General features: G+C 39.8%; 1 protein-coding gene across 3 annotated transcripts in view; it reads right to left on the reverse strand.

Moving 5' to 3' along the window:
• The window catches only part of Fmn1 (formin 1), a 281,305-nt gene that overhangs the window by 19,414 nt on the left and 242,501 nt on the right, over nt 1-19,390 (reverse strand). For all 3 annotated transcript variants that reach the window (XM_051183776.1, XM_051183777.1, XM_051183775.1), the window contains one exon: nt 2,429-2,480. In XM_051183776.1, the coding sequence (XP_051039733.1) occupies nt 2,429-2,480 (52 nt within the window). The remainder of the gene's footprint in view (nt 1-2,428; nt 2,481-19,390) is intronic.

Raw genomic sequence — 19,390 nt, forward strand, 5'->3', positions numbered from 1 at the left:
GGGAAGCCCTGCTTGCCTCTGTCAGAGGGGTTGAAAATTAAAAGACACACTGCATTTCTGCATGTTTTCCCTACGTGTTTTGGGAACACAGGCAGCATAGGACTCTGTTCAGAAGAACCAAGGAGAGTCCAGGACATGCTTTGATGACAGCACTGCAACGCTGACAGACCCAGCCGTTCTGAGGAGGGACTCATTTGACTGCAAAGTTCCCCTTCTATTTCAGAAAAATCTCAGAATTCACCACTGTCTGTAATGTCCAGGCTACTGCCCTAACCAGTCAAAATGTCCGTCACAAAAATTCAGTTTTGATTCACAAAATACTGCACCAAAAACTTGAAATTTGGACAAGAAAAATCATTGACATTTAATTGACAGGTCAATTGTCTCCAATGGACAGCAGACAGAGCAGCAGACAGAGGATTCTGTGCTTTTTGAAATGTCCAGTTCTCAGCACATAACTCCCAAATAGCATTCTACTTAAAATAAAAAGATAATTTCTAATCATGTTTTGTTTTATACCAAGGTATTTAACCTCACTTTCAACTAGTCCCTGATTCTCTTTACATTTCCTTGTCTGGTATCTTTAATTTATCCAAACTTTTTTTTTTTTTTTTTTTTTTTTTTTTTGGGGTAAGGACAGACAATGATTCTATCAAAGAGCCCAGAGCTAAGCAAACTGCTCCAAACTGCTCTACATTTACTGTAGAACCAGAGCGGAACACATCCCCTTACTGTTTTCTCATGCGTGCTTTCAGAAACTGCTTAGGAAAAGCAAATATCCCTTGGCCTCAGAGTAAATTGTTTCTCTTGAGAATAAAACATAAGAATTTACTAAGTCTCACACGAATATTGCGACACTGACCACAGCCTCCTTAAAGAGTGCAAGCAAACAACCGTGGTTTCTACATTGAAGATGAGATCTAACATATTTCAAGTATGACATGAAAGCTAGACTACCTTCACCACAAAGTCACGGAAAATGCTGACAACCAGAAGTTATGACTCCTCTTAGCATGCCTAATGCACAGCAGCAGCCCAGGCCTCTCTAAGGTGGGCCCCTTGCCCTTCAGCAAAGCCTTGAAAAGGGATTAGAAACTTGACGAGCACCCCGGAAGCTGAATTGCTGCTTGGCCTGATACCAGCCTGCCCTGGTTGATAGTCTCTTCTCTGAGTGCTGAACGTCTCCGACACTAATTTTGCACACCAAGGAAAGAAAGCGTAATGTAGGGATAAGTCCAATACAGGGGAGCCAAAATCTAAAAACACAACCGTGTAATTGTCTCAGTTTTCAACAATTATCATGATAGGATGATGCTCATGATTCAAGAACATGTCTACACTTAGAAAACTACAAGACTGGCCTTCATTTTGCTTTCATCGGCATCTTAATTTTGTTGGCAGATTATAGCAGGAAGCAGGAATAAATGTTGGCACCTGTCTCTGGGTTTTTCAGAATTGTGGCTAGAGTGAAGGGAAAGCACTCATTCCTAGTTTATGTGTTCTTAATTCATAACTAGGAAATTCTTTTATCTATTTGGTAAAGCTTATTTTTTTTTTTCCTAAGATGCTACTTCCTACCCTTATTCCCTCATTTGCTTATCAGGAACTTTCAGAATATTTAACAGTCAAATGTATCTCAGTCCTCTTTCCCGAAAGACTCAATATATCCCTTCTACAAGCAAGGTGCAACTGGAGGACAACTATGGTGAACTAACAAAAAGAACCTTCCCCCAGGGATTGGAATAGAGCGGTCCTGGGTTCTGCCAGGTGACAGCTACCTTCTGATGTCTACTGAAAGAAGTAGGAGTCAGGAATAGGGGCTAGGCTCAAAGAAAGAACCCTAGGATCTCTTCTGATTTGTGACAGTTTTTGTACACAGAAGGGAATCCCTCTTTCCACCTGCCCCTTGTCTATAAAACCCTCCACTATCTGAGCAAAGAAACTGAAGTCACTCTCCTAGTTATTTATGGAAGTGGTCCAACCTAGTTATGATGGTGAAAGACAGTCAGCTCTCTTCCCGACTTCCATGAGGTGATTCAGGAACAGAGCAAGAAGGAGAGGCACGTGGACAGAACAGGATCGTGACATATATGATGGGAGGGGTGTCATTTCTAGCTTACTGTTCATGGATGTCTCAACAGGCAAGGCCAAGGGGCTGGCTGCTGGAACACAAGGCAAGTGAGATAAGTTCGTCATAAGCAGTCAAACGGCACAAGACTCTACAGAGAGGCAGGAAGTAGAGCAATGCCACCCAGGCAGGCCTTGTGGGGGAAGGGATGAGATGAGGAGGTAGTGCTTCACGGTTCCAGAGTTTCATTCAGGTAGGGTTCTAGAGAAGATGGCTGCAAGCAATGGGCATATTCTTTATGATAATAAAAATAGAGGATGTCTAGTCAGAAAGAACTGAGCCCAAATCAGAGCTACTTACCTTTTCTGTGCATTCTCCAAGTGACTTTCTTCCATTTTATGTTCCTTTTTAGCTGTGGGAGAGAAATGATTATGATTAAGCTATTTTCTTACATAATATCCCTCGTGTAATCATATAGCTTTGATCACACCCATCCATTATTACAGGAATTCAAGAGTGCATTCGAGTCACATGCCTGGAGATCATATTCAAAGACATTGCCTTCTTGAGCATGGCTGTAGCTAGCCACAGTCAAATAACTCTGTTTTGTCTGGAACACCCTTGGGAGTGAAAGGGAATGATAATAATTATACCTGGAAACATACATAAATTGGAAAAGTTCTGATAGATGTGGTTGCTCGAGCTATAGCTGGCCTCCCCATGATCTTTACCATATGCCTATTGTGTTCTCTCTCACCCCCAAACATAATACAGTTGTGTCTGCAGCAACTCTGCTGGAATTCAAGAGCAAGCATGAGAATCCTTGCACAGTATTCCTCCTATTCACAAGTTCATTGTCAGTCCGGGAAACTCTATGGATGTTTGACTCAGATCAACATTTTGTACATGTTAGATCATTATGGAAATTAATGACACAGAGATACAATTCTGAATCAACAGACAAAGAGTCTGTGCTTTGGGATTATCTAATAAAGAGATTTCATTTTGGGTATTTTACAAAAATTTCTACTTTGGAGATGATATCATCAGGTATGAAAATGACCCTCAATCTTTTAAAATACCCAGAAAAAAAATAAGTAGGCCATAGCATAATACATGGTAGACCTAAGATGACTTTAAATGAATGAACAAAGTGTCAATGGTAATGATCTCTATTGAGATACTCCATGCAGGGTATTAAAGGATTTACAATATTAGCATTGTATAAAACTTGGGTCTGAGACCTGCCTGGTCTTAAAGAGCTAGTTCCAAGATAGCCTCCAAAGCTACAGAGAAACCCTGTCTCAAAAAACAACAACAACAACAACCAAAAAAAAAAAAAAAAAAAAAAAATTGGGTCTGCCACTTTTGTGTGACTATGGAAAAGTTACTCATGCCCAAATGCTTAATCATTGCCTCATCTGTCCTCCAAGAGCAGCCACAGTAATTACTGTCAAGGTTAAATGAGTGAATGCAGGTACAGGGCTTAGTATACAACACATGCTCCCTCCATGACAGCATTTATTAACACTCTGTTCTCATTTTCTTTGTCACACATTTAGAAATGGCAGTTCAAGTTACCCCCATTCCCTGATATCACCCTTGACAGAATTTACAAAGTGTTCGTAATGCACTAGGAGGCCCTGGCTCCTTGGAGACACCACCCTTTCTTTCCCATGTTCATTTCTGTGTGCAGACGAGGTTTGAGCACAATGGTTGTGTGCCTCTGAGACTCTATGCCCCTGTGGTTTCTTCCTCTTCCCCGGAACATCATGCCCAGACTCTATATAGCTGTTTCCCTCACTGCATTCAGGTCTTAGTTCAAATGCCACCGTCTCTGAGTGGTCTCACCAACATCCATTGCCACCTCTCATCCCCAAGTCCTCTCTCATAGTATCTTCCTTGTTGCTTCACTTCCTCACCCATTGCCTCCATCTACCCAACAGACGAGACTATTCCTTTAGTACTACATCTGCCTATAACAACACACTATAATGTAAGCTCCTTGAGAATAGTGACTTCACTGTTGCTTTCTGCTGTAGGTCTAAATGTGGAATTGAGTTTATATACATCAGTGTATATATTGGTCACAAGATACTTAAAAGGAGAGATACTGGATCCCCTAAGCAAACAACTGAATATTTAGACTATATATATATATGCTAAATATTTTGGGATACATGGTATGTCATCACTATATATATTTCAAGTTATAAAACTGCAACAATATTGAATGGTCTGGCTTTGACGAGTGCATCATTTTAGGAGAGCTAAGTAGCACTGTGGCCCTCCTTTGCTATACGACTTTCCCAGAGAGTCCTGATAGACATTTGAGTGCATTACTCTGATTCTCTACGAATCAGATGCTGAGAAGTAACCTGAATCTCTCAGGCTCTAAGTTTCCCTCAAATGTGAAACAAACTAATGATTTTTTTTTCATGCTAAATGATTTTAAACCACGTGCATGGCCAAGTAGAAGGAAAAATTCCTATGCTGTTCTGTCACCGGATAGTTTCCAGTTGGCCATGTCCATGATGTAGCAAGTCAGCTATGGCCAAGTTGTCATTACATTTGAGTTTAGTGGCAAGAAATAGTATATCCAAACTGAATAAACCAGCAGGTAAGACCTTCTGCGATACTCCAAAATGGTGATTTGAAAAGAAACAACTTGTGAAAATGCAAAACAGGTTCTATTGAGAGGCAATGAACTCTGCAGAGTTTCTGAGAGTTTGAAAGACAGGGTTTTAAAGAAAGTGATAAGAACTAAAGGCTTTCATGCTTCTTATGCTACGGGGCTTTGTACAGACAGAAAAGGACACACTGTGATGGAGATTCTCGACCAGCCTAACATATTTACTACCACCAAGAGTGACATTCTGGCAGTGCCATTGATACATTTTTAAGTTACCAAATGCTCCATTTCAGCCAAATTCAAATACATTGCTTAGGAAGAAAACATGTGAAGATGGGATTCATGGACTCAGACACTAAAATTCTACTATTATTAACAAATGAAGCAATTTTGGGCCAAGTGTAAGAACTGGAGTCCTGGTGTGGGTAGGTGAATGGAAAATGACAAGGAGATAGGAAAGCTCTGCTCCATGGTAGGTGGCCTTTCTTATTATGGAATCTTCCACATTTCAGAGAGACGAAAGCTGGGTAGTATAGCTTCCTTGGCAACCAGTGACACCAGCCTGAAGTAGCTATCGGCATCATGAACTAGGTTGAGTTTGTTCGTAGGTTCCATGGGCCAGAGCCCATACTGGGTGCTCAGGATCTACTGGAAAGTAGAGCTGCATCTCCACACAACTTTCACTTCAGTTAGGGAAGAAAGGTGGGTAACCCTGACAAAATAGGTAGGGCACACTGTGGGCAATTTTTTGGTAAGTGGTAGCAGGAGATTTTCAGAGCACAGATGGTGCCCACAAAAGGAGCCTGTGGAAGTGAGTTACTGAATTAGTCTAGACGGTCAAAGCTGGAATATCTATATGCTGGTACTAAGTTCAAAACACAGGGCATAATATATTGATAATAATGAGCCTTGTGAAAATCTTCCTTAGCCTACAACTTTAAGTATTGTTCTTGGATCTACGTATGGAATGTACTTAATCTTAGGCAAAGTCACAAGAATGTCATTTCAGTGTTTTTATAAGTTTAGTTTCTCCCATCACAATTTAAATTGTGGCATTACAGTAGGGATAGGGTAGACAGGTTTCTTGGGTAAGTGGAAGGGCTGACAGCTAGCATCAGAAGATAATATGTACCCCCACCTTGCTTCTGGCTCTTGTTTACAAGACACTTTTTAAAAGTAGGCAGGAAAAATTAAAACAAAATATGAAAAAAAAAGAAAAATAAATAAAAGTAGGCAGGAAGTTAAATATAATTATTTTCCAAATCAGGAATAAAGCCAGTTATTTAAAAAACAATAAAGGCAATTTAAAAGAATCAGAATTCCACCAATGAGAAGATTTGCTTCACATCACTTCTATCTTCCAAACTTCTTATCAAGGCTATACGACCAGGGGTGTCTAAGCTTTGGATGCTGCAATCTGACACTGTCATCTACAATTGTGCCAGGCTCATGCATAGCTATGCTGGTCCATTTTTGTTAACTTGACAAGAACTAGAGTCACCTTGGAAGAGGAACCTCAGTTGAAGAACTGCCTTCATTAGATTGGGCTTATTTGTGGGGCAGTTTCTTGACGAAGGGTGATGTGGAAGGGCTCAGGCCACTCACTGTAGGTGGTACGACTCCTGGGCAGGAGCTTTGATGCTATTTCAATAACGATCAAACATCTGTACCAGTTGATTACAAAACCACTTTCTTTGCTTATCCACAAGAAAGCAACTCATCTGTTGCTTGAGATTATAAAAATTGAATCCCATCTTTAGACGTGACTCTAATTCTAATTCTTTTTTCTGTCTGCACTACATTTCCCACTACTGCCCACAAAGACTGGAACCTCTCAAAGTCAAACATAGGGGTAGAAATCAACATCCTCCAAACTCTTGGTAGTGTTGAGATTTGTGAGCTCCTCCCATGAATCACAAATGCTTTTTCAATAAATCCAGAATGGCGAGTCTTTTCTAGAATGTTTTTCACTCTACCTTGCCCATATTCACCAAAGGAAATCAGTATGTGTGTCAGGCGTAGCATTATAAAATGAGTTTATTAAGCAAGACTTAAAAGTCAAACCTGTTCCGTGATCCACAGGCTGCAGCATAGCTGTTATTTCTGCAGGAAAACTGTAATCTCATTGTCCAACTCAAATAGAGCCCCTGGCCCACCAGATGTCTTGTCAATGAGCAATGGCATTTTGAGTGGAATCTTCCCCCCCTCTCCTTCTGAGCAGTCTCAACAGTGGGCTTAGCATATCCAGTAAACCATGTTGAAAACAGATGTGCTGTCAGCCAGGCGTTCTTGTTCCATTTATGGAGCACAAACAGAGTAGAATTAGTATCCTTAAGGGTCTTAGGATGTTCATAATAGAAAAATAGCAAAAGTCACCAGCTGCGTTAGTCCCTGGTGAGTCAGCCTGTGTCCTGAAACCAAGTCTGACTTCTACTCTGTAGCTATGAAAATCCTCCAGGACATTTTCTTCCAATCAGAAGCCTTTTCATCTACATTGGATGGCTGGTTTTTTATATGTAACCACTTTCTGCAATGACCCTAAGCTAGAACTGCTGGGTAATATGCTGTAGCCTTGATAACACTATTTGCTAGTTTAGTTTCTTGCCTTAAACTTTTCTTCTGTAGCCATATCACCTCCCTGAGCATTCAAAGAATGGAAGATTCAATTCAGCTGGTATGATTTTCTGTCTAGGTCATTAATAGTTGTATGGTCACTGGAGTAGCACTTTTAATTTCCTTTGTAGTATTCCCTTTGCATTGGCTAATGGGATAATTATTTGGTGCAAGATCTCTAACTTCTATCTTGTGCTTTGACATGCTTCCCTCATCAAACTGCATCATTCCTAGGTTTAACTGTGAAGTGAGGGACTCTTTCTTTCTCTTGATCACCCAGATGCCACTGGAGTGTTATTAAATGGCCTGATTGCATCTCGAGAAACAGAGAAGCGTGAATAAAAGGAGATGATGAAATGGTCAGTTGGTGGAGCAGACAGACACACACATTTTCAGTCTTATATAGACAAAGTTTATGGGATCCTAAACAATTGCATTGGTAACACCAAAGAACACTCATGGAGCTGGAGCGATGGCTCAGAAGTTCAGACTCATCTTCTTGCAGTGTTCAGTTCCTAGCACCCAGGTCCAATGGCTCACAACTGCCTGTAACTCCAGATTTAGGGGATATGATGCTCTCTTCTGGCCTCCATGAGTACTCTCTCTCTCGCTCTCTCTCTCATACACACACACACACACACACACACACACACACACACGCACGCACGCACGCACGCACTCACGCACGCACGCACGCACGCACACGCACACACAAACACACCAAAACCTAAATATAAATCTAAAAGATCCCTGGCCACAGATAACCATAACAGATGCAATAACAAAGAAAAATACAAAATATTGCAAAAAAATTACCTGTTACAGAAAGAGGCAAGTGAGCAGATGCAGTTGGGAATATGGCAGTGTTGGTCTCCAGTAAGGCAGAGTTGCCCCAGATATTCTATTTGTTTAAATGCATCCCATGTCTCCTTGAATTGGGCATTGCAATTACATTTCAGAAAAGTATTTTTCTTTTAGGATATAATATCTACAACAGACTTTCGTAGATGAGAAATTTGCTTATCATTATTTAAGGGTAGATCAAGTATGTTCTATGGCAAATGCCAAAATTTTCCTATTGAACAATGAAGTCCTGATCCCTCCCATCATGTTTACGCTTTGACATCCCATTCTGTTCTTATTTAATCTTCAAGAGAGAAAGAGACTTACTGTTTTACAAATACCTGGGAGTCGAGAGGGTAGAGGCAAGGCAATATGTGCTTAGGATCAATCTAAACATTTTCCAACTTAATGACCATAGAATTTTGTGCTATCCAGCTTCATAAATTGAACCTTCTCTCATATATCACACAAAAAAATGACAGGAGTCTGTTTTCTCTCTCTCTTTTTAAAGTAAGTGCCTTAGAGTAAAAGTTCCTTATACAACTTTTAGAATTGCCATCTTAAAAGGACAATTATGCCATCATTCTGCTTAGTGGTCTCTCTGTCCCTGTCTCTCTCTATGTCTCACACACAGGACTCTAGTACAGGATGAAGCACTTTTGCCTCGCACACTAAGCCTTTATGACCATGCTCTTTTCACCCTACTCTTGCCCAATGCACCTGCCATACTGGACTTCAACATTATCTGGTATAGTAGCAAGTGGCTACTTCTTATTTGGAATGCATCTTTATCCCTTACCTTCCCCATCCAAACTCCACTGCCAAAATATTTTTCCCCTTCAGAAATCAAGCTCAAAATTTTCCTGCTTGATTAAGCCCCTAGGCCTCCTCCCATGGTGCAGAACTGGTCTTTCTGAGATCTCCAGTGGAACCATGTATATGGAATGGTAAGCAGCACATTCTGAGGTCATCAGCTGCCAGTCTGCCTTTCCTACCCCACTTTGCTTCTTGAGAGTGGCAGCTGTTCATTTATCCATCTTTCCACATTAATAGAACAGAGTCCTTGGGCACTGTCTCTTCCTACAGACAGCAGTGTCTTTCTTTTTTCTTTTCTTTTTTTTATAATTTTTTCTTATTTAAATTTGTAATAAGCTTGTTTTACATGTCAATTCCAGTTCCCTCCCTCTCCCCTCCTCCCCTGTTCCTCTCACCAACACCCATCCCATCCCCTTTCTGCTCCCTAGGGAGGGTGAGGTTTTCCATGGGAAGTCTTCAAAGTCTGTCACATCATTTGGAGCAGGGCCCAGGTTGAGGGAATATCCTTCTATGTGGGATGGGATTCCAAAGTCCATTCATATACTAGGGATAAATACTGACCCACTACCAGAGACCCCATAGACTGCCCAGTCCTCTCAACTAACACCACATTCAGGGGGTCTGGGTGGGTACTATGCTAGTTCCCCAGCTATCAGACTGGGGTACATGAGCTCCCCCTTGTTCAGGTCAGCAGTTTCTGTGGGTTTCTCCAGCAGGTCTTGACCCCTTTGCTCATCACTCTTCCCTGTCTGCAACTGGATTCCAGGAGTTCAGCTCAGTGTTTAGCTGTGGGTGTCTGTTTCTGCTTCTATCAGCTACTAGATGAAGGCTGTAAGATGGCATATAAGGTAGTCATCATTGTCATTATCAGGGGAGGGCATTTAAGGTACCCTCTCCCCTATTGCTTAAATTGTTAGTTGGGGTCATCCTTGTAGGTCTCTGGACATTTCCTAATGCCAGAATTCTCTTAAAACCTATAATGGCTCTCTCTATTAGGGTATCTCTTTTCTTGCTCTCCTCTATCCTTTTCCTGTCTCAATCTTCCTGCTCCCTCATGCCCACCTCTCCCCTCCTCTTCCTCCTAACTTCCTCTCCCTTCCCCCATGCTCCCAATTTGCTTGAGAGATCTTGTCCCTTTCCCCTTCACCAGGGGACTATGTATATCTGTAGTATCTTTCTTGGAAGCATAATACAAACCTCTCTCTCTCTCTCTCTCTCTCTCTCTCTCTCTCTCTCTCTCTCTCTCCTCCTCTCATTTGTTTGCAACAAAATAATAGGAGTAAAGCAGCACCTAAATGCCAGAGTACAGTATTTTCTACCAAATATATGCTGCTTTCATTTGGAGTCCAAATTTTGGACTGTTTTCACAAGTACAAGTAACACTAGCCTATGAGTTTTCAAAATACACTATATTTTTTCTATGCTTAGTTTTGATAAAGGGGTGATTCTATAAATAAGATTGGACATTCAGAAAATATCCAAACTAAGACCGATAGCATGTAAATATACCCAAGTCTTTGAACTTTTAATCTCAAGCATTTGTATGATGTGTGTAGGTGAAGAAGACTGTGCAGAGAGTCTGAGGACTCTATTCTAAACATAATAAAGTCATATTTACGAATACTCATAGAGAAGTTGTAAAATGTGGAGTGAGGGGAAGGGATAGCGGTTGGAAGATCTTCCAAGAATTCTTTACACAGTCTATTACACTTTAATATACCATGGTTTATGGACCTGGTGTGGTTGGCATAAACCCACAGGACACACAGTAAAGAAGCTGATTTTATTATAGCACTACAGGTGGAGGAGTTGGGCAAGGTTACAGAGGAAACAAGGGAAGCATGCTCTGGTTCACCAGGCATCCATTGTGATGTGAACATGCCTGCCATTTTTCATTTCTTAGGAAATCACCTTTTATGCGCTTATCCAGTAAAAAGCAACACAACAACATAGAAAAAGCCTTGGCCTTTCCTCTGGAACCACTGAGTTATGGAGGGCTCTTACATTTTACTCCCCTCCTCTTTAAAATTTTATCTATCTACCTATCTATCTATCTATCTATCTATCTATCTATCTATCTATCTATCTATCCATCCATCATCTATCCATCAATCCATCTATTTAGAGGCAGAGTCTTGCTATGTAACTTTGGCTGGCCTGAACTCTCTATGTAAATCACACTGACCTCAAACTCACACAGATCTGTCTGCCTTTGTCCCCCAAAGTTGTGGGACCCAAGGGGTGTATCACCATGCCTGGCTCTCTCAGTATGCTTGGCTACTTTCTCTTGTCTTCCTATCTTATAGTTTTCCTAGTTGTGGCTAGTTCTGGTTATTTTTGGTTTGTCACAGGACTTTCATTTGCTGGTACCCAGATGCTTCATTGTAAAGGTGACCAGCATGCTCTCTGTAAAGTGGTGAGAGGTTTTGTGATGGCATGATGTCAAGAGGGATGTAGTTTGATGTTCATGTCACCTTACACTAGAAAACCAAGATCTGTGGCAAAAGAGAATGAGGAAAAGGCATTGTAACTGACACCTCTGAAGAGGGCTCTAGGGTCATAAAGCAAAGAAGTACAGATAAAAGGAGTTAATCATCATAACTTGAAAAACAGTAAATTTGGGTATACATGCCACATTTCCTTTATCCATGCTAGTGTTAGATATCTAAGCTGGGATGGAGGGTTTTGACTCATAATGTAGAACATTAGCCAATGTCGCTACTATTTCCCAAGGAGTTTTGTTTTTCATTAGAATTCTCACATGGTAGCTAGGTGGTATCAAGGACCTACACTGGACCACACATTTTCCATAGGAGAATATATATCAGAGAGAAAGTTCCAAGTTGGAATTTCAGCTTTCACTCTGAATTTCCTGGCTCTTGATGCTTTAAAACAGACCATGGGGGTAAAATTTTAGAATGATCCGGTGAGAGAGAGGGGCTAATTAACACTAATGGGAGGCAGGTGGTTGAGTTTCAGGCAGCTCTTGAATCTCTGTGTGCTATGCCTTCTCAGACTGGGCCAATACATACCTTTACTGATTAGTACTAATTAAGTGACATACCTCTTGTTAAATTTTTTCTCGTATATTTTACTTATACTTCTCAATACTCATATTTATAAGATATGTTTTCATACCTTGGGAATAATTCACCTGAATCATTTTTCCTTGTACTGCCTGTACATCCCATTTCTAATAGGAAGAGTCACATTTTCTGGAATGTTTATAGGCATTTTACGGGATACTGAAATCTATGCCCACATCTTTCAGGGAGAAACTCAAATTTTGAGATGACCATTCCCATCCTGTTGGACCAAATAGCCTCTGTGCTGTGAAATTTAAAAGCTAAGGAGGTTTAGTGTTATGAGTCTCTCAGTAGCCATTCAGAGACAGGCTGTTGATATAGTTCTACCAAGAGACAGTCTTTCCCTCTAGCAACTCTCTCCTGTCTTGGTGTGGACCCATTCAAATGCATCTCTTCTGGAAGGCATGGCCTGTAAAACTGGTCTGTCTGTTTTGCTTTCAACCTTCTAAACTCACATGCTTACATTTGAGAATGTAAATGTAGCAATCAGTAATTTGCTACTCCATGCATTTGGAAGAACGACTACAAAGCACCCAACAGAAACCTGTACCTGGTTTGCGAGTACAGTGAGAACAGTTTAAATATGTTTTCTCCTGATTTAACGTAGTCCCTTTCAAAAGTTACTATCACATTTGTCTTTTAATCTCGAAGTACTGTAGCACTTGACACTGAGCAATTAGCTTATAAGCAAATTGGGAAACAATTCTACTTGGGTTCTTTGGGCATTTCACAGCTGCTTAGATAACTATTCATATTATTAGAGCTATCACTTAGTTCTTCATATCTTTTTAAAAACCGTTTAGATCTTTTTAAATATGTGTATATATGTGTGTGTGCATTTCTACATCATAGCCTGCATGTTTAGAGGACAACCTTAGGTGTGGGTCCTTACCTTCCACCTGGAAATGGGATCTTTGCTGTTTCCTGCTGTGTATACCAGGTTAGCTGGCCTACAAGCAAGCTACTTCTCTTGCTATAGGAATGCTGGGATTACAGATGTACACAACCTGGTTTTCTGTGGGCCCTAAGGATTTGAACTCAGGCCCTTATGCTTACACAGTAAGTGCTTTCCCCGTGGGTTCTTCTCCCCAGCTCTGATTCTTCGTCTCTTAATTTGTCTATTTATATACTGGATAAAATACAATCTTACATTTGAGAACTTTGGAGCTACAAGAATCCTAAGAAATTACCTAGTGTCAGTCCTCGTGCTATGGTTCAAAAGTGAATTAAGTTAATGATAGGAAATTAAACAAATATTTATTGGATTTTTTAGTAATAAAGTGATGACCTGCTCCATATCCCCTTTCATCCAGTGACATCCAAGAAGGGTCAACCAATGACTGAGCAATTGTTGAGGAAGCAGTCTTAATGTAACTGATCAGGATAATCAGTTTTCATGTGTCAGCACTGATTATTCTGAGAACTCACTGAGTGCTAAGATATGTCAGGTACATGGCTAAAGGATTTAAACAGTTCATTTAACCCTGCATGTAAGATCATTTCTATACTATGGACAGTGGTGGAGCTAAAATGTCAAACTGTTCCTTAACTTTCTAACTTCTGTCTTTGGAGAAGCTGTTTAAATTGGTAAGGGTTAGGGTTGGTTTTTGCTTTTGTTTTTAATGGAACAATAAGAACTACTTTAGACAGTTGTTAAAATAATTAAGAGGCATTGGCAAGGTGCTTGGCCATTGCACCTGGCCTACCACATTCAACCAGCTTGACTTGTGCCACCTGTTCTTTGCTATATGTAGCATTTGCTTGTCAACTTTTTGTAATGAATTAATGTCATTGAATAAGAAGCACCGTTTCCCTTTAGAACATGGCACCCTAGAGAACCCCCAAAATTAACACAAAATAAAAAACAAACAAAAAACAAAATTGGAAGAGAGAGGAGAAAGGAAGAAAAAAAAAAAAAAAAAAAAAAAAAAAAAAAAAAAAGGGGGGGGGGGAGGGTCACAAAAAACTACACGGAGGAAACCCCCCCCCCAAAGGCGTCCAGGTGAGTTGATTTAATGTCATTTAATACAGTTTAAAAAAACACAAACAAACGAAAGATAATGTTTGGATGCAGGGGTAGAGTGCACCCAAAAGGGAGTGTTCTGTCTAAAGTCCCAAAACTCATTTGAATGAAAAGAATCTGTTTTCTGCTGCCTCTCTAGCTTTACTACATCACAGTTATTCTTCATAGGTCATGGCTAGAAAAGCCACAAAACTGTCATATCTTTATAGAATTGAACAGAGAAATAAGTTATAACTGAAAAATGAGAATGTGCACAAATTAAATTTAAGTGGATAGTTACCCACATTGAACCCTTTTATTTATATTACATATTCACATGGATATGAATTCCTACTGTCTCTATAAAGCTAACATTCTACATGTTTTTATGAATTGTCTAGACATGTATCCAATATAAAGAATGATTTCTAGCTGGGGATATAGCTCAGAGGTAAGGTGCTTGCCTGAATGCATGAATCCCTGGGGGCTTGATCTTTCCTCCCATTCTCAAAAACAATGGCTTTCATTGCATTATAAAGAGTTAACTAGATTTTTAAAAAGGTGTTATACATGATAAGACGTTTTAGTAACTCAAGATAGATCAATACTAATCAAAAACCAAGAGAGGAAAAATCTAACAGGGCATCTACTCCCTTCCAAAGGATATTTCTTTTCATTTAGATTCATTTACACTAAACCTTTGCTATCATTGTTGCTTAAAGCATCTTGTTAAATAATAGAAGCACTCCTTCTAGAGACAGTTGTTTAGATGTTTAGTCATAGCAGCTAGCGCGCTGCCAAAATTTCTTGCAAGTAACCACAGAGACCTGTATTCTAGCCATAACCAGTCTTTGAACAGAGCTCTGTCCAATTCAAGGTCTCCCTGGGAATCCAAATTCAAGAGGCCACAGAAACTCTTAATAAAACAACCCAAATTGCCTGACACTAACTGTTGCTTTAAGATCAAAACATCCTCTAATTCACTTTGCTTTCATTTGAACAAGGATTTGTCGTATTAAGGATTGAAATGGGCCCACTAGCAATGGTACCCTAGAAAAGCTTCCCTAGTTGTGACGTCACTCATATCTAAGAGTGATGAAGGTGAGCAGGGGTTGTTCAGGCAGCATATCCAATAAGAGAAAATACTGGCAAAATTGGGGTACATCCCCAAAATACTAAGGGAGCCATTTTTATTTTTAAACATTCAAGCACATTTGATTTGTTCTGCCAGCAGAAAACACACAGGCAGTGTGTTTGCTCAGATGATCACAAGTGGAGCCAGTAAACGGAAACAAAGAAACAGTGTAAAAGGTGACCATACTGTTTATAAGTGCTGGTGGGAAAGCACTGATGGTGAGCTTAATGCCACTCCAGGCTTTCAGAGTCACCTTCAGACAACTCCATCCACTCTCAAAGAAGGCTTTGATGAGAAAAATCTGCACAGCAATGGCTAAAAACTGGGTTATGGCAATGTTTTGAAAACAGATCCAACAAGAATAAAAGCTAAAGTAGTAGTTTTTTTAGGCATTCTTTTTTCCAGGTTTTACAATAAGAAGTCCTCATAATAGAACATTAAGACATTAACCATGAGAATAAAAATAGCACAGGAGCAGTTCTTAAAGTAGTGGCCCCTAATGATATTAACCCAGTTTCATGAATGTAATTATCTGTAAGTTACTATTGGTGATTGTTCATATGTATGAGATCATATTAACTCCATAATGCGTTTTCTCCTAATATGCTAACGTCAACTTTTAAATGAATAATTCATATTTAAGTTTAACATTATTGAAAAATAATTAGGGAAAATTTCATTTTCATTCAAATTAGCTATGGAAACCTAATAAAATAAAAGAATGTTTTAGAAACTCATGAGATAGCATATCAAAAAAATTTTCTGGAAGTATTTCTTCAGTGAGACCTTATTGGAAAAATGTTTAGGCAGGATTATTAAAATATCATCAACTACAATGAATGCAGATTGATGTTTGGATTTAGTTTGGAAATAATCCATCTCTTTGCCCTTAGTCTTAACATTTCTGTGTTGTAGACAAAAATGTTTTGGATGTCTACAAGTGCTAAAATAGGTCTTAATCCCACAAAGCAAGCTATTTTATATGTTTAATTATTTGATATCTGGGAAATGTAAAGAAAGCATCCTTTAATGGAGAGAGAGAGAGAGAGAGAGAGAGAGAGAGAGAGAGAGAGAGAGAGAGAGAGAGATGAAGTTCCTTAAATTCTTATAATGGATCGTGAGGTCCCTGGGTGTAGGACAACCCCCCTGCCTCACCCTTTGGGAATGGGGCTCTCTCAAACTCGGAGACAAGAAAAGTTGCAATATTAGGTAGATTGGATAAGCTCCAGCTACCTTCTTTAAGGCAGGAGCCTGGAGGTAGCTGAGCAACCGCCATTAAGGTGATTTCGTGTGTGTGTGTGTGTGTGTGTGTGTGTGTGTGTGTGTGTGTGTGTGTGTGTGTGTGTGTGTGTGTGTGTGGTGGGGGGGAAGGTGGTGGTGGTTTAGAGATAGCTCATGAAATCATAGGTCTGAAATATTTTTTCTGGAGAAAACACACACCGTCGCCTCCTTCTGCAGGATGGATGATAAGGATGATTTATGAAGCTGAAGTCATTTCTATGATTGCACTTGGGGGAGATTGGTTTCACGTGATCTGCTGAGCCAGGCTGGGCGAGCTGAAGGGGAACCCCACATGTTCAACCCAGGCTGGGGCCCACCTCTTCAAGGGATTCCAGAGCTGGGGGAGGGGAAGGAGAAGCTGCTGCCTCGGATCTGGCAGCCCCTCCCCCGCACAGGCTCATTAAGGGACACACTGCTCTCCTTATTTTCTCTCTCCTTTTAAAAAGTATTACTACTGCTGCTGTGCCGGAGTAGGAGCTCATTGTAAATGCCCAGCAGGATAGTAGCAAAGCCCAGATTAATTCCCCATGGATTTATATGGGTCGTTCTCACCCACGATGACTCGTAGGGTTTCAAAGGTGCTTATGCTGCTGTTTTTATGGCGGGTCACTAACTTTATTCTGGCATATGGCAGTTGGCGCCATGACACGGAGTGAACATTTTATACCTGAATTAAAGTGGATATTTGACAGTTTCTGTCAGAAAGTTCAGAGCAAAGAATTTGTGGGACAAGATTTATTGCATATTTTATATGGGACACATCTGTTTCTTTGCTAGCTTTGTTCCTTCCCTTAAATTTTTTTAAAATACGTTTCTTAAAGAAACATAATGACAGATAGAAAAAAATAATCCAAAGCAGAAAAAGGGCCAAGGTCGAGAATTTAGACCTAACTTTAAAAGAAAGAATGAACGAACAATAAAACAAAACAAAACAATAACAATAAAAAACAACCTACTTATTTTGAGGAGGAAAAACGATGACTCAGAGCCATGCATAGCTGTTCCATGAAATAATGATGTTATTATTGGCAATTACTTTGTGGTTTGTTAAATACCATTCATATAGTGAAGTTGAAAACGTCAGTGAGCAGCCTACCATTTCCATATACCTGAAGCAGGCCAGAGAGAAAATCTGCTTTCCTTGTTCTTAATATTTGACATCCTGAATGGCGGACTAACCAGTAAGTCCAACCACAGAACAGCTCAACAAAAACTACCAGTGATTTTATCAAAATTTCAAATTACATGCTCAAAGACTTGTAAAAGGCAGCCTAAGTGTCAGTTGGCACATAAAGGCAAATGTATAAAATGGAACATGTTTATTCCCACTCAACTTTTATTGTCTCCAAGCTTTCCTTTTTTTGTTGTTGTTGTTGCTCAAATCATGATCTTAGAGTTATTTTTAAGTTAATGGATGTAATACAGGATTCCTACACTGTACTGGCGCATGTTGCTGGCCACAGTGTACACGTTAAAAGCTACGGAGTGAGAGGTGGTTTGGATCCTCTTCATTTCCTTTGCTTGGCTTTTCTGGGTTCCCCCCCCCCCCCCTACTTACATGTACTCCCGTGAAGAAATCCCTGTTAAGTTAAAAACAATTAGAAGGCATTTAAATGTTTGAAATTGATAATGCCTGAAGATAAACTCGGCAACTTCCAACCGAAATCCATCAAGCACACATGAAAGGTGAATGTAAACTTCATCTTCATGTAAAACTCTCTCTATTGTAACAAGTGAACAGTTACTGAGGCCCCTGACTGTGTAAAGGTTGGTCTCACTTTGGAGCTGCCCATCAACAAACAGGAGACTTTCCATTTAACGACCTTCAGTTATGACGTCTGCAAAAACAAAACTAAAATTTAACACTCAAAAATATTTTAAAAATTACTGTGTGTATATGTATATGTGTATGCACAAGTGCGTGCACACACTTGGCATTGGGCGTCTTCCTTGATCACTTTCCATCGTGTTTTTGAGGCAGGGTCTCTCAATGATCCCATATTTCATTCATTTTGTTTAGACGGGAAGCCTGTGCATTCTGAGCACTAGGGTTACAGGCAAACACCGCTATACCTGACTTCTAATTGTGAGCTAGGGATTGAACTCAGGTCCCCATGTGTGTGCAGCAAGCCCTTTACCAATTCCTCAAGTCTACCAAATTAATATTAATGACTCCAGGTAATATATATCTCTTTATAAAAATATAACCATTAACAGAAAGAGGGCCTTCTGACTGCCTCCTGCACCACAGTTGCTATGCACCACTAACTAAACAGGGACCACACTCTTCTTGAACTTCTAAGCATCCCTGGTGCTCAGCCGTAAGTTTCCCCAGACACTCAAGAATAGACTTGCTTGTGGGCCATGTATACACATTTTAAATTTATTTAGGATTCTTGTGACAGAATCATTTTATACTCATAAGGTTCCATAACTTGTTATGGAACATTTTAGATTTGCAAAAGGGTTGGCACAAACCCCTGATTATCTAGGTTGAATTTAATTCTTCTTAAGCTTTTCCCATCATTTGAATTTGTTGATAATGTTGATTGTGCATATGCAACTATGCATACTTAATCTTTAGAAGTTTATTAAATACCCCATATATTTTGCCTTTTAAATTACTTTGAAGTGATATTTATAACTGGATTATAAAGGTGATCTGAATTTTCCTATACTATTTTTTGTTTTGTCATATCTTTTTACATTTAAGTCATTAATCATTTACAACCAAGTCAGGCAGCAACCTCACCCATCCCCTTCTTTTGAAATATGAATAGTGATGAATATGAAGAGTGATTTCAAATAGCACTGATATTACCCAAGAGTATCAGTGATGGCACAGCCAATAAACTCATGATTTCATAACAGTCATATCTGCTGTAATGTGCCTTATGTAGTCAACCATGGGTCT

Source organism: Phodopus roborovskii, unplaced genomic scaffold (assembly GCF_943737965.1).
Source record: "Phodopus roborovskii unplaced genomic scaffold, PHOROB, whole genome shotgun sequence".
Classification (NCBI taxonomy): Eukaryota; Metazoa; Chordata; class Mammalia; order Rodentia; family Cricetidae; genus Phodopus; species Phodopus roborovskii.